Raw genomic sequence first — 20346 nt, 5'->3', positions numbered from 1 at the left:
TGCTTTGTGGACATGAGCATTGTCATGTTAAAACAAAAGCTTATTCAACCTGTTGCCACATAAAAAAAATGAAATATCATGCTGAGGCATTAAGATGGTTCGCAACTCATTTGGAACTAAGATGGAAACCAAGAAAAGCAGACTGATGTCCACATATTGTCAGCCATACAGTGTACAGTATGTCTGCCTTAAGTTTAACTATCATTACCATAAGAAATTCAACAAGAGAGCACTGAGATTGACAGTACAGAGAACTGCAGAAAAACACAACATACTATTGCCAATTGTATTTCTGATAATTACGTCACAGTTTTTTTTAATCTTTGTAAACATGGGGCCACGTTCTGTATGTTGCTTCTGTGTACCTCGATAGACGTGATGACATTTTGTGCAGACATTCATTTCCCCCTCAGGACGAGGTGTGATGACTTTGGCGGTCCCCTGACTCCTGCGTCAGTGACATCATCAGGTCAGAAATTGTCTTATGAGCCCGAAATCTCTGCAAAACCCGCCTGGACGCTGTCCCTGAACGCAGCCTTGAAGAGCTGCTGTGGTGCAACTGCACGAGTTCATCTTTGACTCGGAATGAATTGCACTAAAAAGCTTGTGTGCTGAAATTATTACACTACAGTTCATGCTATTATAAATGAATGTCCACACACAAAGGCCTCAACAGATTCAACGCTGGAATGTTAAAAAAAAAAAAACACGCATAAATCCTGTTGCACTGGTCACAGCTCCAAGATGAATGCGAGGCAGATGAGTCAGAAGCGACTGACCTGAACCTCCACTGTTTACACCAGTGTAAAAAAAACAACTGTTGTGTCCATTTGGCCCCGAGAGTTCATCAATAACTCTCTCTCTCTAGAACCGGATGAATAATGGATCAAAGACAAATGTTGCTTAAGATTCGCATCCATCCGAGGGATTAGATCAGCAGGTCTGGACTTCAAACGGCAGGAACAAATCAAGGGGGCTGACATGTTTTGAGGTTGGTTATTGATCATCGCTGGCTGCAGCTCGGGGCCCTTGGTGGTGACTCTTTGGCTGCTCCCGGCCCGTGTGGCTTTCCAGGGGGAAAGTGAAGCCTCAGGGCCTCGGGGGGGGGGGGGGGGTCCACGATCCCTCAACGTCAGCCTTATTTCTTTCCTCCTCCTCAGCGCTCAGCTGCTTATTTGTCTTGTTTTCATAAACTGAATCCAGCTCGGTGATTAGGGCCAAACGGTGATTCATCACATCACAAGCAGGACCTTTGCTGCTTCCAATGCCCCGTGTTTTCCATCGTGGACCACTCCCACCGCACTGTACCTCGCTTGTCCTGCTGCCTATTGCACTAAAGAGGAGACAACAGCATGGATCATTTCCCTGTCAATAGGCTCGTGAAACCTATCAAAGTGTGGCTGATTGATTGGTTTTAATCATGCGTCTTTGCTCCAGTAAAAAACTTGGCCTCTGCTCACTGTCCATACACGACAAGTAAGCACGAGGTCAGCGATCCTCAGCTTGTTCTTAAATGCAGTTTCCTTTAATGGCGGTGATAAATAACCTTAAGTGGAGTTTTAACTGTTTTTTTTATCTGGGACAAAACTGAGGAAACAGTAACTTCGACACTTATATATTTCCAGGAAATCTATTGTTTACTGCTCCTCTTAATGCTCCTCGCAGCAATCGGGATTATCGAAAACATACTTTTTTTTTTATCTCTCTCCCTTAAATCAGATAATTTTGTAAAGTGGGAGGATTAGTGTGTTTGTGTCCCAGCAGAGAGGATGAACCATCACACGTGTCCGCGATGTTCAGTTAATGGAGAGCTTTAATGAAAATCGACATTTCAGACTCTCTGAGAAATTTTGGAACGTAAAGTTTTCCAGATCACTCGATCGCAACCAAACTGGAAACATGTGCGAGACTCGTCCTTGCACGTTTTGAGAATTTCCATTTAATGACACTTCTACTCCACTGCATTTTTGAGGGGAAATATTATACAGTTATATAAAGATGTCATGGTTCCAGCTTCTCACACGTGACAATTAGCTGCTTTTCCTTTTATTTGGAGAGCGTACAGGTTTGAACTTTCTGTTTTTTACAAAACAACCAATCAATCAATCAAGTAATAAGTCAGCAAATTAGTCCATAATGGAAAATAGCCATTGGTTGCAGGCACATACATACTGTGCTGGTGTCACGATGGGGTCTCATCAAAGACTCCTCACATACTTTTTTCCAGCTGTGCTCACCATGTCAACAATTTAATTTGTTTGATATTTATGCCTCCAATATCTTTTTGAAAGCATGACGTTGATCCCCTCCGGTTGTGTCCCACCAGCTTTGACAACCCAGGAAAACTGAGACACACTCAGGCAACAGGGGCATTGATATTCTCATTTTGAAAAAAAGGAAAAGGAAAGAACGTGCAGCAGGACGTCCTGAGCATCCAACAACAGACGACTAACACCACAACGATGCAAATCAACTTGCATGTCCCCAAAACAGCTTAAAGAGGGGAATTGTGGAAAAAACATTCACAAACATCTCGGAGCACCTTATGGGTTTGAGGTCTGAGTCATGTTTACACAGCAGGCTACCGGATTACATGTAAACAGTTTTAAACAATATCCTTTATTATTTCAAGAACTGAAAACATTTTGGTTCAAATTAGTTTTCCTTCCTCCGAGGAGACACGTGACAGCCCTGTTCCGTGGTAACACGCAGCAGATTTGAAGAGGATGAGCTTGCAGGCCGATCTCCAACCGGCGGGCGTCGCTGTTTCTCTCTGATGAAAACAGCAGGACACCAGGCGGTGATGAGTGCATTCATGAAATCTTCCCGTAGGTGGTCGCGCCTATTGAATGTTTGACTACGATATTGATTAGAATACTGGTGCATTATGAGAAAAAAATCAAACAAAAACTTGTTCATCATCATTCTCTGCCTCTGCATCCACCTCCGCGTCCCACCTCTTGCATCCAATTATCGCAGAGGGCTGGACCCATTGCCGGACGGAGACTCATGATAGGCTGCCTCAGCTGCCAATCAACGCACCCCGTCCTGTAGCCTCCTGTTGGCGAATACAGTCCCAACACCAGAAGTCAGAAAGTCAAATTTCACCAGGAGGACTTCAGGAGAAAGGTACATGCGTCCGGTGCAGTCCGAGCGCGCTCACCCTGGTTTTATAATAACGTAGAGTCATTCAACTCATTTGTTTTTCTAGGACGTTTCTTGTTCATGTTGGTTTCTGGCAAAGGAAGAGGGTTAATTGGATTTTTGGGGGACTTGTTGGCTCCTTTCTCCGGGTGTTTTTTGCGCACCGTTCCAGGTTTGCGCACCTGAGTCTGCCGCCGTTTGCGCAGCGCCAACAATGACTTCCATGCCTCTGAGCGACTGAACCATGCTGGTGACTTCGCCCGCCGGCGACATGCTTGCTGTGGTGAACCTCGGCGAACGCGCTCACTGTGGAATAACCCGCGGAGACGTCCAGGTGCCATCGTCGGGCAGAGCCGATGTGTCCGTTTGGAGGAGCGCACCCGCTCGTTTGACGCCCGCTGGGATTTGACAGAGAGCGCGCGGCAGTGTGGGGGATGCAAGAGAACCCATAGAGAGAGAGAGAGAGAGAGAGAGACGATCCCCCCGTAACTCTCACCTGGATTCGAGTCGGGGCTGCCCGGAGCCATGGCCTCGGAGGTGGTGTGCGGGCTGGTCTTCAGGTTACTGCTGCCGCTGTGTCTCGCAGCTGGTGAGTTGGCCTTTTCAAATCCGACCCTTTCACGCCTCCTAATTGGCCTCCAGTGCGACGCGTGATTGGTTGATTGACCAATTAATAGTTGTATGTAATACTCATTAAGCCAGTCCACGATCCTACACAAAGTTTATCATCTCAAATGTTGTAAATAAAGGCTGTGGCTTAAAACATTTACTTCCAGACTTTTAAATTAGGTTCAATGCTTTACCCCCTTTTTTTTTTTCTTTTTTTTTTTTACTGATATAATGTGACAGAAATTAAAATAATCCTACAGAAATCCTGAAGTATTTGTATGTATGCGACGTGGACAGCATCGCATCAAATGTATGATTGCGGGAACTTATTTATTTGTATGATTTATTTGTGATGATTTATGATTGACCCCGTGATGCTGGAGGTCACCGTTCAGTTCATCCCTCCTCACCTATCAAACTGAAGCCAAACAAAAAAACGAGAGTGTGTGTGTGTGTGTGTGTGTGTGTGTGTGTGTGTGCGCGAGCTGGTGTACCAGCACTGTTCTACACTTGGCTGTTTGCTTTCTTTGAAAAAATTGGATGGAGTAAAGCGAACACAGCCAGACAGCAGAGCATCCAGTCGCTGCAGACTGAGCCTCGGAGGCAGCCTGACTCACTGCACACTGCAGAGTTACAGAGTTTGTATGTGTCCATCTGGACGTCTCCAAATGTCCGACGATTAAAAAAGTAGACTGACATTAAAGTGCTATTTTCACAGTGTTTGATGCAACAACCAAAAAAAAAAAATCACCACATGACACAAAACTTTATTGTTTCCGTATAATCAGTTTTATGTCCCTCTGGATGACAGAGGTCGCACAAATACCCAAAGCACTGCACATATACTGCACTGCAGTGACATTAAATACACATGTGCTTGTGTAGTCATCTGGTTTCCATCGTGGTTTCTGGGTTTTTCCCAGTGGCTATTAATGAGTCATCATCAAATCAGCATGTGTTGTTATTGATTGTTCAGCTGCCGATGGACATTGAGCACATGCCTGTATAGTGTTAATATTATTGATTAACATTCATATAGCCGTGACGGCGTTAGAGCTATACGTGTCCTCACTGTGTGGTTTGTAATTTCCTCCGCGTTTGAGTCAGCAGAGTTTTTTTGGTTTTGTTTGTTTACAGCGTTTCTAACTTCGCAAAAAGAAAAGTGCTCCACACGGAGAGTTATTGTTGCTGCGTTATTGAATGTTTTTGCTTGATTCATCCTTTTGCTATGCAGATTTGAGCGATTCATACTCGTAAACGTGGCAGCTTTTGTCGGACCCTAAGAGTGACTATCTGCAGCTTTAAGCAAACAGAGGAAGAGGTGACACACTCGCAAATATGCCGATTTGTGGAAACGAAGCCCGAGGTACGATCGCACCTCGGACGCAGACTCTATTAAATGCAGTTTGGCTTGTGTTTAAAGCAGTAACTCTGTGGTTGGCCACAAGTGAAAGAGGATTAGCGTCTGACCGCCACCGAGGTTCCACTCTGGTGTCTGTTGCAAGACTTATTGTGCGGACGTAAAAAAAGCTAACAGCATGCTTTCTATAGATAAGACCCACTCAGTACCACCATAATGCATCACTTGACAGACCCGACGCCCCCCCTTTATTTCCAAAAGCAATCGTGAGGCCATGCATTGTCTCCATTAATTCGTGGAAAGTCGTTTTAACAGTATGAATTAATAATGCGGCAGTGAGGGAGAGAAGAATTGCCTCCCCTTTTATCGTAAACATACCTTTAATATTTTATGTTTTTTCAAAGTGCAAATGAGCACAAGTTACTCTACGCCGCTTACACGGAGCAACGGACAGGATGAGGGCAATGTGAAGTGGAAGGAGGGGGAGAAGGTCGTCAGCGTCAGCTGACCGGCCACCGAGTTTTCTCCATCGTCTCTGTTTTTGTCAGCCAGAAGATCGCATCTTGATTAAAACTACTGATCGATAACCACCAGGCCACCAGCAAACTGTCTAATGCTGCTAATTGTTTTTATCTTCATCATGTGTCACACATTTAGCCAGGATCATTTTAGGTGCGACTTCTTGAACGTCTCGTATTTTGGTCCGAAATCCTATGGTTTTTCGCTTTGGTGTCATGTGACTGATGGTAAAAATGTGCTCATGAAGTATTCTCTGCTCCTCTCAGTGCCGAATAAACAGCACGGCAGATGTCGTCCGACTCCACACACCACCGTCTCTCACTTGGCGTGTATACGTGCGGCGGTAATATATGCCGGCGATCCTCGCTGATCTCGTGTCCCAGTGAAAGACTTGTCCGCTGACATTACAAAGTCTGTGTTTTCTGTTGGCCATCTGACAGCACCTCTATTGAGAAGTGCAGAACTGCTGGGCCCGTGTGTACACAGTCCCTCTGCCGACACACACACACACACACACACACACACACACACACACACACACAGTTACAGTTTCGCTGATCAAACAGGCCGCTGTTTATGTGTTTACTGGCAGAGTTGTAGAGTGTGACCATGATTATGAGCGTGTACTTTCTCATACGTTGGGGGGGGGCATAACCAGAAATACAAGGCTTATATCTGTTATTTGGATTATACGATTTGAGGCAATTTGAGAATCCCCCAAAATTATGGTCTGCTTATACATTGCTCCATAGATCACAAATCTCCAAGCAGCACCAGCATCATGGTCACCAGAGGAGAGCTGGTTGTAGAAATAAGGATTTTATCCCGCTGATTCATATCACAAGTGATGAAAACGCACATTGAGGAAATATTCTAATTCTTTTTTATGGTTATAATTCCATAGGAGCAAAAATCTTTCAATCAAAACCACACTGTAACAAGTTATTTTTCAACTTTAACATGATTTTTATTGTTATTGAATGACGCGCAAAATTAAATTGACAGTTGTACACATAAGAAAATAAAAAACTGCGACATTAAATATGTTGAAAAGGCATCAGGGGTCAAAACGTGTTTCTCGCTGAAGGAAAGGGCAAATTCCAGTTTATCCGTCATTTTAACATTGTATACGATAAAGTTTAAATTTAACATACTAGACTCATGACTCCATTTGAATATATCTGATGACCGCTCCCCAAATGTGATGGCAAAACATCTCACAATTGCGTTTCCACTGAATTATGCCCGTTCAGTCTTTAAGCCAACTAGAGAGTTGAGCATGTAAGAAAAAGGCAAAGAAGGAGTGTTTGTTAAAAAAAATTTGTTAGGCTGTTATATTAAAAACAGAATTGGTGTTGAGCAAAATTCGTGATCGATTTGTCAAAGTTTTCAAAAATTGCACAAAAAAGGTAAATACTTCAGCATGCCTTCCTGTTCTGTGATAGGAAACTGCACATGTTTGGGTGTGGACTGTAAATCAGGCCAAACAAAGGCTTCTGAAGACATCGACTTGTGATGTTTGAGGCTTCTTTCTGACCAAGTGAATCGATTAAATAACATAATGATGACTGGATTTTATTGGCAGTGAAAATCATCCTATAAATACAATCAGATATGACAGAGTAAGAACATAATGTCGAGTGAAAAACACAATTCCTCTGTAAACTGTTTTTTTGTTTGCTAAATATATGCCACAGTCCAAAAAGTGGTGCTATAGACAGATGTGGTACAGTTTATGCTCCCTGATGTTTATTTCAGAGGGGGTTTACAGTAAATACCTCCGTTATCTGCCCCGTGCTCGGCCTGGCCAGGCACCGCACCAACTTATCTCCCATCGCCACGCTCAATGTTTCTTTGGCTGAAGCTCCGGAGTCGGGTCGGCTCTGGGGCTTTGTCCGTCTGTCATAATAGCTGTTATTGGGAAAAGACAAAAGCCCGATTCACCCGCGGTCGGGGAGTGATTTTTTTTCTTCTTCAGTAATCTGATGTCTTGAAAACAAAGGCGGTTTATTTTCATTCCCTGCATTAAAAAAAATAAAAAATAAAATACATCCTCGTGATGGTGAGTCACACAGCGACGGCAACTGGTCAGGAAGACTGCGGTCAAATGTCTGCAGCCCAGCGGCCGGAGCAGAGCCACGCAGATGCAGCCGGACCATCTCTATCTCCCCAGCGCGTGGATGCGAACGCGAGCGCAGCCGAACAGATGAATAATGGGGGCTGCGGAAATTCCACACCGCCAACTCGGGCAAAATAGGCAGGTTTAGGGATTATTTAATGCCACATTTAGCGGAGATGAAATGAAGTGGGTGGGGATCGAAAATGCTGCAGCGTTTGAGACCAAAAATTAATAGTGTGAGTCATTTCCTCCTGATCCGCCCAGGAGGCTCGCATGAACCAGTCTTTCAGTTCAACAAACAAAAAACCAACTATGAACAATGAGGATGAAGTGCTTTGTCAAGCATTAATGTTGTTTTATTTGCGGTATGTCAAAGTTCCACGCATACTTGAAACTCGGTCACAAAGGTAATCTACACATGCTTGTGCTTTGTCCCAAGATGACTTGCAGCACCCGTAACATCTATTGACTTTTCTTTGGTTAGTTTTAACTGGTCTTGATCTGAGCACAGAGAAGAAAAAAACCAGGAGGTTCACGTCCTCTAGGGCTCCGGCGCGGGGAAAAGTCACTGCTAATGTCAATGAATAGGTCCATTGACTGCGCAAAGATAAATAAAAGCACCATTTTTTTCAGCAGTTAGGTGTAATTTTTTTTCTTCTCAATAGTTCCAAGACCAGTAGCTGCCGCGATGGGCCGATCTCTGTGACTTAGGCGCTAACTCGTGTGGTCGACCAGGTTGTAAACCTTGTGCTTGTTGATTTAACCGTAAAGAGACATTCGGGAGGCCAGACTGTGTGTTTCCACAATTCATACAATGTCACAGTGTGTGCTTCCCTCCTGGCACACACTCCTATACCCACCGGCCTGAAAATGACAGAAGTTATGCAGCTCATCGCGCATTTTGCACAAGAAACGTGAAAAACTGGGAGTCGCAGTTGTTGCCCGATCAATTCTTCGAGGGGACTCTACAGATGCACTCGGTCCTCAGGCTCGTTAAATAAGCAAAGAGAAAACTCAACGGGCCTCATGTTGAAGCGGTGTTTTTGCTGTGCGGGTCACTTGCGGACGCTTCAGCTGATGTTCAGTCAGCAGGTGATGTGAGCCGTTTAACTGGTAAAAGCCTCGAACTGTGCCGATGGTCGGTCGCGGGGGAAGTGAGGGGTGCTGCGGATCAATACATCAATTAATGGTTTTTGGAAGTCATGTTTGCACTTAAGCGTTTTAACTTTCATCATGAGCTCAAAAGACTTCCTTCATGTGCGCTCGGACAGGGGGTGTGGGTGGGTGTGTGTGTGTGTGTGTGTGTGTGTGTGTGTGTGTGTGTGTGTGTGTGTGTGTGTGTGTGTGTGTGTGTGTGTGTGTGTGTGTGTGTGTGTGTGTGTGTGTGTGTGTGTGTGTGTGTGTGTGTGTGTGTGTGTGTGTGTGTGTGTGTGTGTGTGTGTGTGTGTGTGTGTGCGGCTAATGATTCCTTTTCATCCTCAGTTAATTCACTGAGTTTTTTTTAAATTATTTTCTCGGCATATTTATGAATCATTAGGTCTATGAAATGCCATAAACGGGTGACAACGGTGTCCATCACCTCACCCACACGTTTAACGCATAAAGATAGAGAGCAAGCAGAGCCAGAATAGAGGCAAATGCTCACATTCTATCAATGGTAACCGGAAAAATGTTTTGATATAGCAATTTATTGATGATCTTAAGCGTTGTCAAATGAATTTAATGACATTAAAAAATGAACATAGTGTATTGTTAACTCTCGCTGTACTCCTTGTTCAAAAAACTAAAACCAGAACACTGAACGCTTCCAGTCGCCCTTCGTAACATCTTGCTCTCTCCTTGCGTCATGTGGCTGTGATTGATCCAAAGTTTTGGCAACCAAAAGTCATTTTTTCCCTTTTCAAAACTCCGAGGCACATCATACATTTTTAAGGACATCTGCTGCGTGACAGACATCTGCTGCGAACTTTTCCCCCAGATTTTTGTCGTTTAAAAAGGAAAAAGGGACCCGGCTTCAATAATGCTCACAGTCCATGAAATACCAGAGGACTCTTACAAAATGAAATCTCCATATATGACAAGAAGGCTACATCTTATGTGAGGCCTGAGAGGCAGATGCGACCTCTGGCAGCACGCCGGCGGTTAAATGTCTCTCTCTCTCTTAACACCCAAAAGAACTATCGGCTGATAGTTGTACTTCAACAAAACAAACGTCAGTTCCCTGAATGACTGAATTAAGATCAGGCTTCGGGCCCGATGAGCAGAAGGACGTGTGAAGTCTGGGTCGGGGAATGTCCTGGCTTCTTTAATGACTCTCACCATATGTCTCTCTCAGACCTCAGCGGTGACTCCGGACCAAGCAGCTTGTTACCACTGCCAGCTTCTGTACTTCATTTACTTTTGAAAGTTACGCAATTCAGAATTACTAACGGGGCTACGAATGTCCTTTCACAGTGCTCATATCGAAAGTGTTGTTGACTCCGATTAATTGTGGCTGTCTTTTTCTTTTCTCTCGCCTGTTTCCGCAGCTTGCCTGTTCAGGTACAATGCCCTGTCCTTCGTCTACCTCATCTACCTCCTGCTCATTCCGCTCTTCGCCGAGCCCACGTGCACGTCGATGCAGGGTAAGATCCTCTGTGTGACTCTCTTTTGCAGCTTCACACGTTCGCTTTGGCCCCGGTGTTGTTCCCGCCCAGTGTGTCCCAAAAGCCTCCTGTTTGAATTTGCAATACTGTTCCGTGTAATACAAGCCTTCTCCTGGGGACTTGAATTTCCTTGAGATGAGGATGGATTTTGGCACATACGTAAGCCCGTGAAAGGTAATATCAGTTTAGTGCGGACACGAGTCCATCTGTCATAATAAAAATTATCCAGGGCTAGCCAGATCTGAGATAGGAGGCTGAAGTCCACCAGGGCCAGATCGCGTGTCCACCCGATGAATACGATAATTCAAGGCTTTGGTTGGGTTTTATTTTCAAAGATAATGTCAATTTAAAAAATACCCCGAAAAAACACCCAAGATGAAAATCCAAAGTGGGTTGACAAGTGTTATGAGTTGACTTGGCCGATTCCCAAGGTTCAGTTGCAGCTCGGCATTCAAGCTCTTCGCTATTTTATTCATTGTCTGAGGTTTATGAGAAGTGACGGTGGTGACTGTTGCTCCTTTATATGTGGGATTGTGGTCGTGGAGTCCAGCCACGCCTTCGATGCACTCCCCCTGACGGCAAAACACCGGAGGGCACCGACCCTCGGACCTCTCGTTGCATGGCTTTCTGTAGGAGACCACATGCAGTGCTTAATAATACACGAACCCACGGCGGCGGAGGGAGCAGCATCCAGTCCGAGAGCCGTCTCCGCACATCTCCAGCTGAAATAACAAACAGGAAGTGAAGGAGGAAAGAGAGAGGTGGAGGAGAGGAGGCAGGAAATAAAGTGGACCCACTCACTCCCTCATCAATAGTTAAAGAGAGGAGTCTTCTAGTAAAGCTGAAGGTTTTCACGTGTCTGGTGGCTGTTGACTTCAACGCTCGTGTCAGGATTTACGTGGTCTTTCTAGTTTTTTATGATCTGTCTCATCAGCATAAATCGTGGAGTGGGCCTGTCGCCAAAATGTCCTCTCCCCAAGTGAGATTATATAGTTTGTCCAAAAATACAGGAGATCAGATTATAAACACATTAACACCAACAAGAAATAACAATGTGTCTGATTTATTACAATAAAATGAGTAAATAAATAGTACTCTTGGATTACAAATATGACTGCAACTAACAATCATTTTTCACAGTAGATTAATCTGATGATTATTTTTTATGATCAGTCCAAAATCCGAAAAAATATTCAGTTTCATCATAATAGAGAAAAAACAGTAAATCCTCCCATTGCAGAAGCAGGAACAAGTATGTTCTGGGCTTTGTTTGAAAAATTAATCATCAGAACAGACAGTGAGTCAGTTTGTTTTCTGTGGAAACTAATGTGCTTTTTCTTGTAAAGTAATTTTGCTCCAGGTCTGCACCTCATTCATTCTCCCATTGGTCGGTAACTCCAAACTCCACCACAGGGTTTAACTGTTCAGGCTGTTGCTTGTTTTCTTTAATGCTGTAATGCGATTCAGATTTCATGAGATGAAGACAATGTTAACAAGATAGGGAGGGACAAGCTACATATACAGCAGGAATAAAGCAAATATATGAAAAAAAAAGAAGAAAAATGTTCTCTAGAAGGCACCTTTTCCCCCACCTATATATACAGTATGTGTGTATATATATATATATATATATATATATATATGTGTGTGTGTATATATATGTATATAAATAATTAAAATATATAAATCATACTTTAGTAAGTTGCTTCTCCACTTAATTACTAAACCTGTGTTCTACGTTAGGACAAAACAAGACTCAGGTGGTTTTCATTATGATGCTTACAGACCATCTGATCCAAGCCGTTACACCTTCCAGTAGCTTTGGGAGTTTAGGTTTAACTAATCATGCGGTTACGTGTGTCGTTGTTTTGTTCTGCGGTTAATAAAAAGAAGAAAGGTTTTATTTCTCTCTAGAGCTAATTTGAATTTCTGGCCCCCAGTTTGTTGTTGTTGTTGTTGTTGCAGGCAGCATAATGTCATTTCAAGCTGTTGCATTGTGAATAAGAGACATAGGGGACACAGCTCTGATGGGGGTTGTCATCATTATTCATTATGATTCATAGGAATTTGCTAAAGCTGCAGTCAGAGGAGAGAATTCATGGATGAATGCATTTATCATGAAGCTCTTATTTTTCCACAAAAGCTTCTGAATGTCACAATCTGATCAAAGTTGAATTATTAAACTGTAGAACAATGCTCTCAAATGCCCTAAAACTCAAGCCAATGCATGTTATTCCTTTTCATTTAAACAGGAAGATTAAAACTCATGCGATACATTTTCCCAGCTCGTGTTTATGTCACCTTTATCCGGGCATTGTTACATTTACAGTAACATGATCATGTGCAGCAGCAAAAAACACCAAAGAAGTGAAGTCAAATTGCTTGAGGTGTTTGATAGAACCTGCCAGGTCATGAATCCCATCGGTCTGTCATCAGAGAGGACGAGTGCAGGAGAAAGAGTCGTAGTAAGTGGATGAAAACAGGGATTTAGTAGCAGGATTAGATTTGACTGATTATGAAAAGACTGGAAAACCACAATCACTGCAGAATAAACAGAGGGGGTAACCATCAGCTGAGGGGGAAAGTATTGAGTTTGGGCTCTACATATAGTGTACATTTGTGAAAGGTAGTTCAAAATGAATCACGGCACTGTGATGCCGTTGGAATTATTTGTTACTGATTTAAATCCAAAGACGCAATCATCCTATGATTCGCGGAGCCTGGCCGTGGCACGTGACATCCGGGTCGCTCCCTTAATTAATCAATGTAAAACCTAAAATATACACTGATTGTTAAAACTAACGCAAATCCAAACTCATTCTAGATATCCGGAACGGGGTTGAGATCAAATCAATGCGTTGTTTTGATGGTCTGTTTGATTTTGTCCTTAAAGACGCTCCGCAGTTAAATCGGTTCAGTTAATCCAAACCAAATGTTCTACATGAATTATGCATTGGGTTTTAATTCGCTTTTAAAAAAAAAAAAAAAAGCCACAGCGTCCGCAGTGCGCCCAGGGACACGGCAGCGGGCGAGCCTCCACTCCAATCTGGAGGCAAACTTGTTGCAGTTTGTGTGGTGATTTACTCTCTAATGCCGTCATCGGCCCGCGATTGGCTCCGCTCCCGCGCGCAAGGCGTCCGATTCTCCGTGGCAGTGAACGGCATCGGAACCAACACTCTCACAGGCGTTTCTGAGAGCCTGTGCGGCAGGCGCTCTGGGCACCGACGTGACAATTTCCCTTGCGAGAGTCTTTTAGTACTGTCGCATGAATTGTTTTTAATAAATATTTGATGTCACGGGTGATTGTCACAGGCTTATGTTGCAGCCGGTGGACTTCGAACAGACAGGGCGTCTGGCTTTCACGCGTCCCCTAGGTTTGTTCATCCGCCGTCGTCGTCGTCACTCCCTTTTTGAGATTAGACCTTCTTTTTTTCATTGTCTTTGACGTGGGCTTCCGTAAACAGGCCAAGCGGTTTGGCTCGTCTTTCTCTGCCACGTGGCTAAAGCGGATCTTGGTGCTGTCAGATGAATGGGGGGAAATTTTTTTTTTAATGTTTTGTTCAATAGGAAAAAGGCCCGACGGGAGCCGAAGCAGTTGCATTGTCCAGAGCCCTTCGGACCAATTTGGACACCGAAGCTCGCTAACAGTCCTCGTGCCTCGTGTTTACAAGCGTTCCCAGTTCCCCTCCTTGCGAAAGCCCGGGGAATTGCAGTGGGAAATTAGCACAAATTGTTTTCACGTCAACATTTAATAAGCCTGCCATCCGCGGCTTGTTGTTGCGCACATTTGACGGAGTTAGCCCTCGGTGGCCCGAGGCTCAGCGGTGGGGGTTGGCCTCCGCCAGAATATTGTGCCACACTACAGTAAAACTATTATGTGTTCCCGGCAAGGATGCAATAAATTTAATGAGATGGAGACGCCGCCCCGCGATGAACCAGTGGACTTGATTGTGTAGATATGCAATGCGATCTCCGTTCGCAGCCAAGGGCCATCGTTTCTGTCGTCATCAAGGAGGCCGCGTCTCATCAAGCTCATCCTTCCCTGAGGATTTTCGTCTTTGGTGCTGAGACGGTGGAAGAAGAGATCCTACTGTAGGGAATTATCACCATAACAACTGCTGAAATTATCCCAAATACCTGTAGGTGCACAATAAAGCGGGCCATGTGTGGAGCAGCTGTGGCAGCTCCTCAGACGCCGCTCGTCCATCCCTCCCTCCCGGGAGCGGCCCTGTGCTCTGAAACCTACTGCACGTCGGAGGACGGCACACGGCTCACTCGATACCTGCGTGTCGTTGCACTTAAAGTCTGGGGAGAAAAGCCGCATCTTCCCCTCTGAAGTTTGCACGCCCCTCAAAGAACGAGATGGGGTATGAGGGTCTGGTTTTTTGCTCCTTCGCCGATCAGCTCGGGGCTCGGGGAGAATTAAAGGCTCTTGTGGTTCCCCGCGGAATGTTTATTTGACTCTTCAACCAAAATAAGCTCCGCTCAACGATAGCGCTCCCGGTCCATGGACAGGATGTGTGGCGTGTGATCCACTGAACCCCCCCCCCCCCCCCCCTCTGGGCGCTCTCCCAGTCACCTCCACCTTCTCGCCCCCGACTCATTCCAAACCAGCTCCACAGCTGATCACATGAATATGAATCATTGTTCTCCGAGCTTCGCTCTAGGAAACAGCTGCCCGTGTTCGACGACGTCCCTGCCCCGGGAGCAATATAGGAAGAACGCAGAAAATACTAGGCCGTTTTTGTCCAATGTTGCCCGACTCAGAAACGAGCCAGACTCCCCCCGCGTGTTAGGCCAAGTGTCTGAAACAATAAAAGAGAAGAAGCAAAGGGTCCCTTTCCGTGTTTGAGAGCAGAAGTAACATGTGGGAATCCTTAAACCTGAGTACCGCTGGTGGTGAATTGCCGTTTTTCTCCTCCAGGCCACACAGGGCGTCTGCTGCAGTCCCTCTGCCTCACCAGCATGTCCTTCCTGCTGCTCCACATCATCTATCAGATTACCGTCAACAGCCTCCTGGCCGGGAACTCCATCAGCTCCGACTTCAACTGTGAGTACACTGCAGCCTTTATGGTCAGAGCTCTGAACGGATGTGAGAGGTTTGTTAGGTATGTAGGGGAGCAAACTTTTTTTGTCTTGAGTAAAGTTAACAAAGCCTCAATCAAAGCAAAGGTGGGGTTTCTTAAAATTATCCCAAATATCTGTTGATGGACTAATAATATATTTTTTTTTAAAGAAAAGAATAATAAAGCGATGCCAAATATTCGTTGTTGTCTGAAGATTACCATGAAATTGTAAATACTACTTCAGTTGTAAAGACGGTGACTTTGCAGATATGTAAATCACAATGTTTCCTCATTTTGATGATAAAATGTCTCAGTGGTATTTTGTTCCTTCCAACATTTGCTGGATTATGCTTCATAAATTTAATTTTGTAATGAGTGCATGCAATTTAAGATTATCAAAATTTCAGCCTGACCATACAGACTTTTGGGGGCCGATGCCGATACCAATATATCGGCCGATATTTATACGAATTTAAAAAGAAAAAAAGAAAAACACAATTGCAATGATTCCCAATATGTTGTTACTGCATCACACTCAAAACTTGACATTTTACAGTTTAACCTTGATTTGATTATAAATAACTAGAAATGAAAAAGAATACAACCAAATGTACAGAACTTGAATTAAGAAAAGAAACAGTTTTATTTTCTTTAAAAATCTAAACATAGATACACATCTTTTCCTCTTTGTTTATTCTGTAAAATACAAGGTTGGCATGCGGGCTCATATTGGCAAACATAATCGCTGATACTGATGAATCTGTGAAAGGCTCATATCGACCGATATCATTGGCCAAGGGATATACATATATCGCCCGGGCTCTAGTCAAACCCTCTGACTGTGCCATGAATACGAAAAAGTCACTCACTGAGTCTTGTCAGAGCCAAATGGATAAAAATCTCTGCGTGTTGGGCCACATGTTCACAACAGAGCGTGAACACATGTGCCCCTTAACCCATCACTCAGGCCATTATGTGCCTAAACTCTGACCTGAGCCTGTGACGCAGTGTCACGGGGTCGTGCGCCACCGGACAAAGGTGAAGCTTCTTCACGTCTCCAGGGAAAGTTTCCATCCCCCCTCCCCCCAAAAAAACTGAGTGAAGACATGTACCGTTCGCAGGAGTGGGTAGAACATGCTCTCTGATAATAATTCACAATCTCTGCACTCTTATTGCATTTTGCCACATGGTGAATCCGACACATTCCTCAACTAATGAGCCCCCCTGTGCCACACGGGCAGATATTCTCTGCTGCCGGTGAAGGAAACACTGAAAGGTACGGGGTCGGCGTCTCGTGGGACTCTGTATCAAAGTGTAAAATTCGTGTGTCTAGACGGGACGGACCGTGACCTTGTGTCACGATGACTTGTTCCTTCTAACGGAAGCGACTCCCTTTCCGCAGCCCGCTTTGCTCAGAAGGCAGAACGGACCTCATCGTCCCGGACGCGAAACACAGAGCAGTTGAGAGAGGGCAGACTAAATATATTCACTCAAGGAAATCTCCATTATTTATTAAAGTTTCACGGGCTACACACTCTTTTGGCAGATCAATCCCCGATGAGACGAAAAACCCTAAATTCAACAGGTCTCCTGTATCTCACTATCGCTCTGACATCCGCCTGTCTCCTTCAGCAATAGTCACTTAACAGGATTTGAAAAAATGTGGAAAAAAATGTACATATTTTTTTAATCTTTGCAGCATAATTTGTGCCTTGATAAAAGCTTCAATTGTATGACCACTAGCTAACCGACCAATTGATTGATGGGTTGACGGATTTTCTGTTTACATTCATTGAAATACAGATTCTAATGGATAACAAAGGTTATGTGAAAATCAGTCATTACCAAAATGGATCAAAGGTATTAAAAACAAAGGCAGACTGGAACAAATAACATTTTACTGTACTATCCAATAAAGGCAAAAATAATAAATAAATTAAACAAATAAATAAATAAAAAAAATAAATGTGTTTATACTTTCATTAGAAATATGTAAGAATAAAAACCATGTTAGCAACAACCCCCATTATATTTAAACATAACATATTTTGCCATACACTAATAATAATCAGTCCCTCTTCTGGTTTTGGATCATCTGTGACGTTTCCACACTGGAGTTGTACATTATTAACCCTCGAACGCAGCCTGGCCCTGGTATCACGAACACGCTGAGTGAGGACTACGGTTCTCTGTAAGTACGTTTGGTTTTCTGACCAAATCTGACGAAGGTCCATTGACACTTGAATGATAAACACATCGAGTCATTATACGGCACAAGTGTCTGTGTGAGCGCTGGACGGCTCCGAATGGCCTCCTGGCGAACAGCTGGTGGATCCTGGCTGTCATCGGACAATTAATGAGGAAATATAACTTCACACACACACACACACACACACACACGAGGAGTAACTAATCTAAAGCGGAGGAGACACTGAAGATGTCGTACAGAGTCAAAATGTGAGAGTGTGCAAAGTAAACAGTCCTGGAGACATCCTGCACACAGTATTGCACAATGTCCCAGATACAAATACACCTGGACATTCTCCCCATTATGAAGACGTGTATACATATTGTTGGGATTTTTACTTCCTGTAAAAGTTAATGTCATCCTATCCCTTGTTTTTTGTGGGCTACGTATGCAGCAGGAAGCCAGACATTAGTCTTTGTCCACTCCATCTCCCGCCTACATTCTGAGAAAATGCCTTATCTCAGATTTCTATATCTGGTGTTTAGCCTCTTTACACCCTTTTCCTTTTGGCAGCCGAGTGTAAACAAGGAGTCTTCCTTCACTATGAGGCGGATAACACCCCCCCCCCCCCCCCCCCCCCCCCCCCCCCCCCCCCCACACACACACACACACACACACACACACAGTCGACTTCATATAATTCTCCTCTTTGCCAAATGCACCATTAGAGAAGTAAACCGAGTTGAGTACGGAGGAGAAAACCTTTTTAAAGCAAAAAGCTAACACCTCCAGCTGTTGGAGCGGGTCAGCGACTGGTCACCAGATGAGAGGGGCGGGGTCGGCGGTCTGTGGAGTCATTCCTCTGCGCTGACTCAACGCGGTGGGAACTGCGTTTTACGTACACATTTACCCCAAAAGAGTTTGGCGTCGGCCGTCGGCGAGGAACAGATGGGTGGAGCTCGCTGCATTTCAGATAAACGCCAACTGAAATTGTCGGAGGGCGACAGAAAGAGAAAAGCTGCAGTGACTTTCAGATATGTAGTTCCTTTGATTATCTGAACAGCTTGGCTGTCGTTGTCCTCTGTGGCAGCAGCCCCGTCCGTCTGGCCTCCACGAAGAAACCATTAAAACAAGTCTGAAGCAAGTTCAATTTGGCCCGTATCAGATGGCAATTGACATTTCACCGGCTCATTAAACAGCCGGGTTCAATGGCTCTTTTGTGACAAGCTCCTCGGGGGAATAGTCTTCATTAAGTCCCGTAATCTGTGCTATTGACCCCTACCGTCCTCCCCATCCGCACGCATCCTGCTCGCAGTTACGAGGCATTCGCTGAATTCTCCCGTGGCCCGGGGACTCTCTGACGGCAGCTGCGAGGTGCTGCGAAGTCGAAAGCAGCAGATCTCGCAGGTCTCCCGTGGAAAAGGGCAACTGGTACTGGGCCCCCGGAGGTGGAGGGGAGAGTGCCGGGCAACGCCGCGCTGGGAGGTTAACGGAGCAGCAAGAACAAAAGGGAGTTTTACGATGTTCACATCAAAATCTAAGGACAGCGGGTCATTTGGGTGCTCGGCTCGGGCGGGGCGGCCGCGAAGTCTGTTACACAATCTTTGTCTCTTGGTCCCACGGATCAGTCGCGCCTGACTTGGCATTCCTCACACACACACACACACACACACACACACACGCAGGATTTCCTCTGACACCTTCAGGCTCAGTTTGGGCTACGTGAAGTTGGGTGTTGCAGATGTTTGGACTCGGGAATCACCGACGCGGACTCTGTTTGTCCTGCTCGTGTGTTAAGCCGAAGTTCCCGTCTGAAGAATCAAACGGGTCATTAAGGATTCAATGAACTTTGTCAACCTCTGTGGCCTGATTATCAGGGGATTACAAAAACAACCCTCATCTCCCTCTTGTGCGAGTCTCTGGCACTGTCCTTCATCAAAAAAAAAACGAAGGCACTGGTCACCGATTAGACTAGAGAACCAAAATCGGCATCATGAAGACGTGACATGAGGCTGGTCAGCATCCCAGACCTTTTTTTTTCTGACACTGATGCTAAGCGTCTCTCAAACCCAACACGGATGACTTCTGTGAGTTCGTTCACATGTTGTTTGTCCCATTAAGCTGCTTTTGACCAACACTGTCTATATATAAATATATATATAATAATTAAATAAGATAAAAACCAATGCTATGGGATACGGATACATTGGCGCATTGCATGCTTTCAGACATGAGTGCATTTGGCACTCAACAGAAATGATGATTGCAATTCGACGGTGATTGTCGCCGTCTGAGGTTTCTGCCGGCTGCTTGCCTCACTTGACTTAAAATCTGATTTTGATTTTCTCTCGTGTACGCGTGTTTTGTACGTGCGTACACTGTGGAAATCGGGCCAAATTACGCCACACAAAGATGTTAGAAAATACGCTTTCATACCTTATAACCTGCTATACCTTTTTCCGTCCGCTACGTAGCCAAGACGGCGTCTATCACGGGCGAGGAGGGTCCATCTTGTCGTGCGCGGCACGCTGGTCGGCGTAAACGCACCCTGGGCCAAGCGCCCGGAAACTCGGCCGGATGCCAGCGGCTCCTCGTGTCTAGCATGTGAAACATTCAGCGGACACGGAGCGACATTGCTCTTGTTGCAGCCGTAGCGAATTCAAGTCCAGTGTAAAGTGACCTTTTGGCCTTCGAAC

At 44.8% G+C, this 20346-nt stretch overlaps 1 protein-coding gene across 4 annotated transcripts in view; it reads left to right on the top strand.

Moving 5' to 3' along the window:
- Window positions 1-2634: 2634 nt before the first annotated feature.
- The window catches only part of LOC118311009 (piezo-type mechanosensitive ion channel component 2), a 73902-nt gene continuing 56190 nt past the window's right edge, over window positions 2635-20346 (top strand). For 3 of the 4 annotated variants that reach the window (XM_047332033.1, XM_047332034.1, XM_035634475.2), the window contains exons 1-3: window positions 2636-3733; window positions 10280-10375; window positions 15321-15446. In XM_047332033.1, the coding sequence (XP_047187989.1) occupies window positions 3670-3733; window positions 10280-10375; window positions 15321-15446 (286 nt within the window). In that variant the 5' untranslated portion in view covers window positions 2636-3669. Of the gene's footprint in view, window positions 3734-10279; window positions 10376-15320; window positions 15447-20346 lie in introns of all 4 variants that reach the window. The other variant, XM_047332035.1, reaches the window with a different exon arrangement.

Source organism: Scophthalmus maximus, chromosome 5, assembly GCF_022379125.1.
Source record: "Scophthalmus maximus strain ysfricsl-2021 chromosome 5, ASM2237912v1, whole genome shotgun sequence".
Taxonomy (NCBI): Eukaryota; Metazoa; Chordata; class Actinopteri; order Pleuronectiformes; family Scophthalmidae; genus Scophthalmus; species Scophthalmus maximus.
The sequence above is the reverse complement of the archived record's forward strand: the minus strand, read 5'-3'. Positions and strand labels throughout refer to the sequence as shown.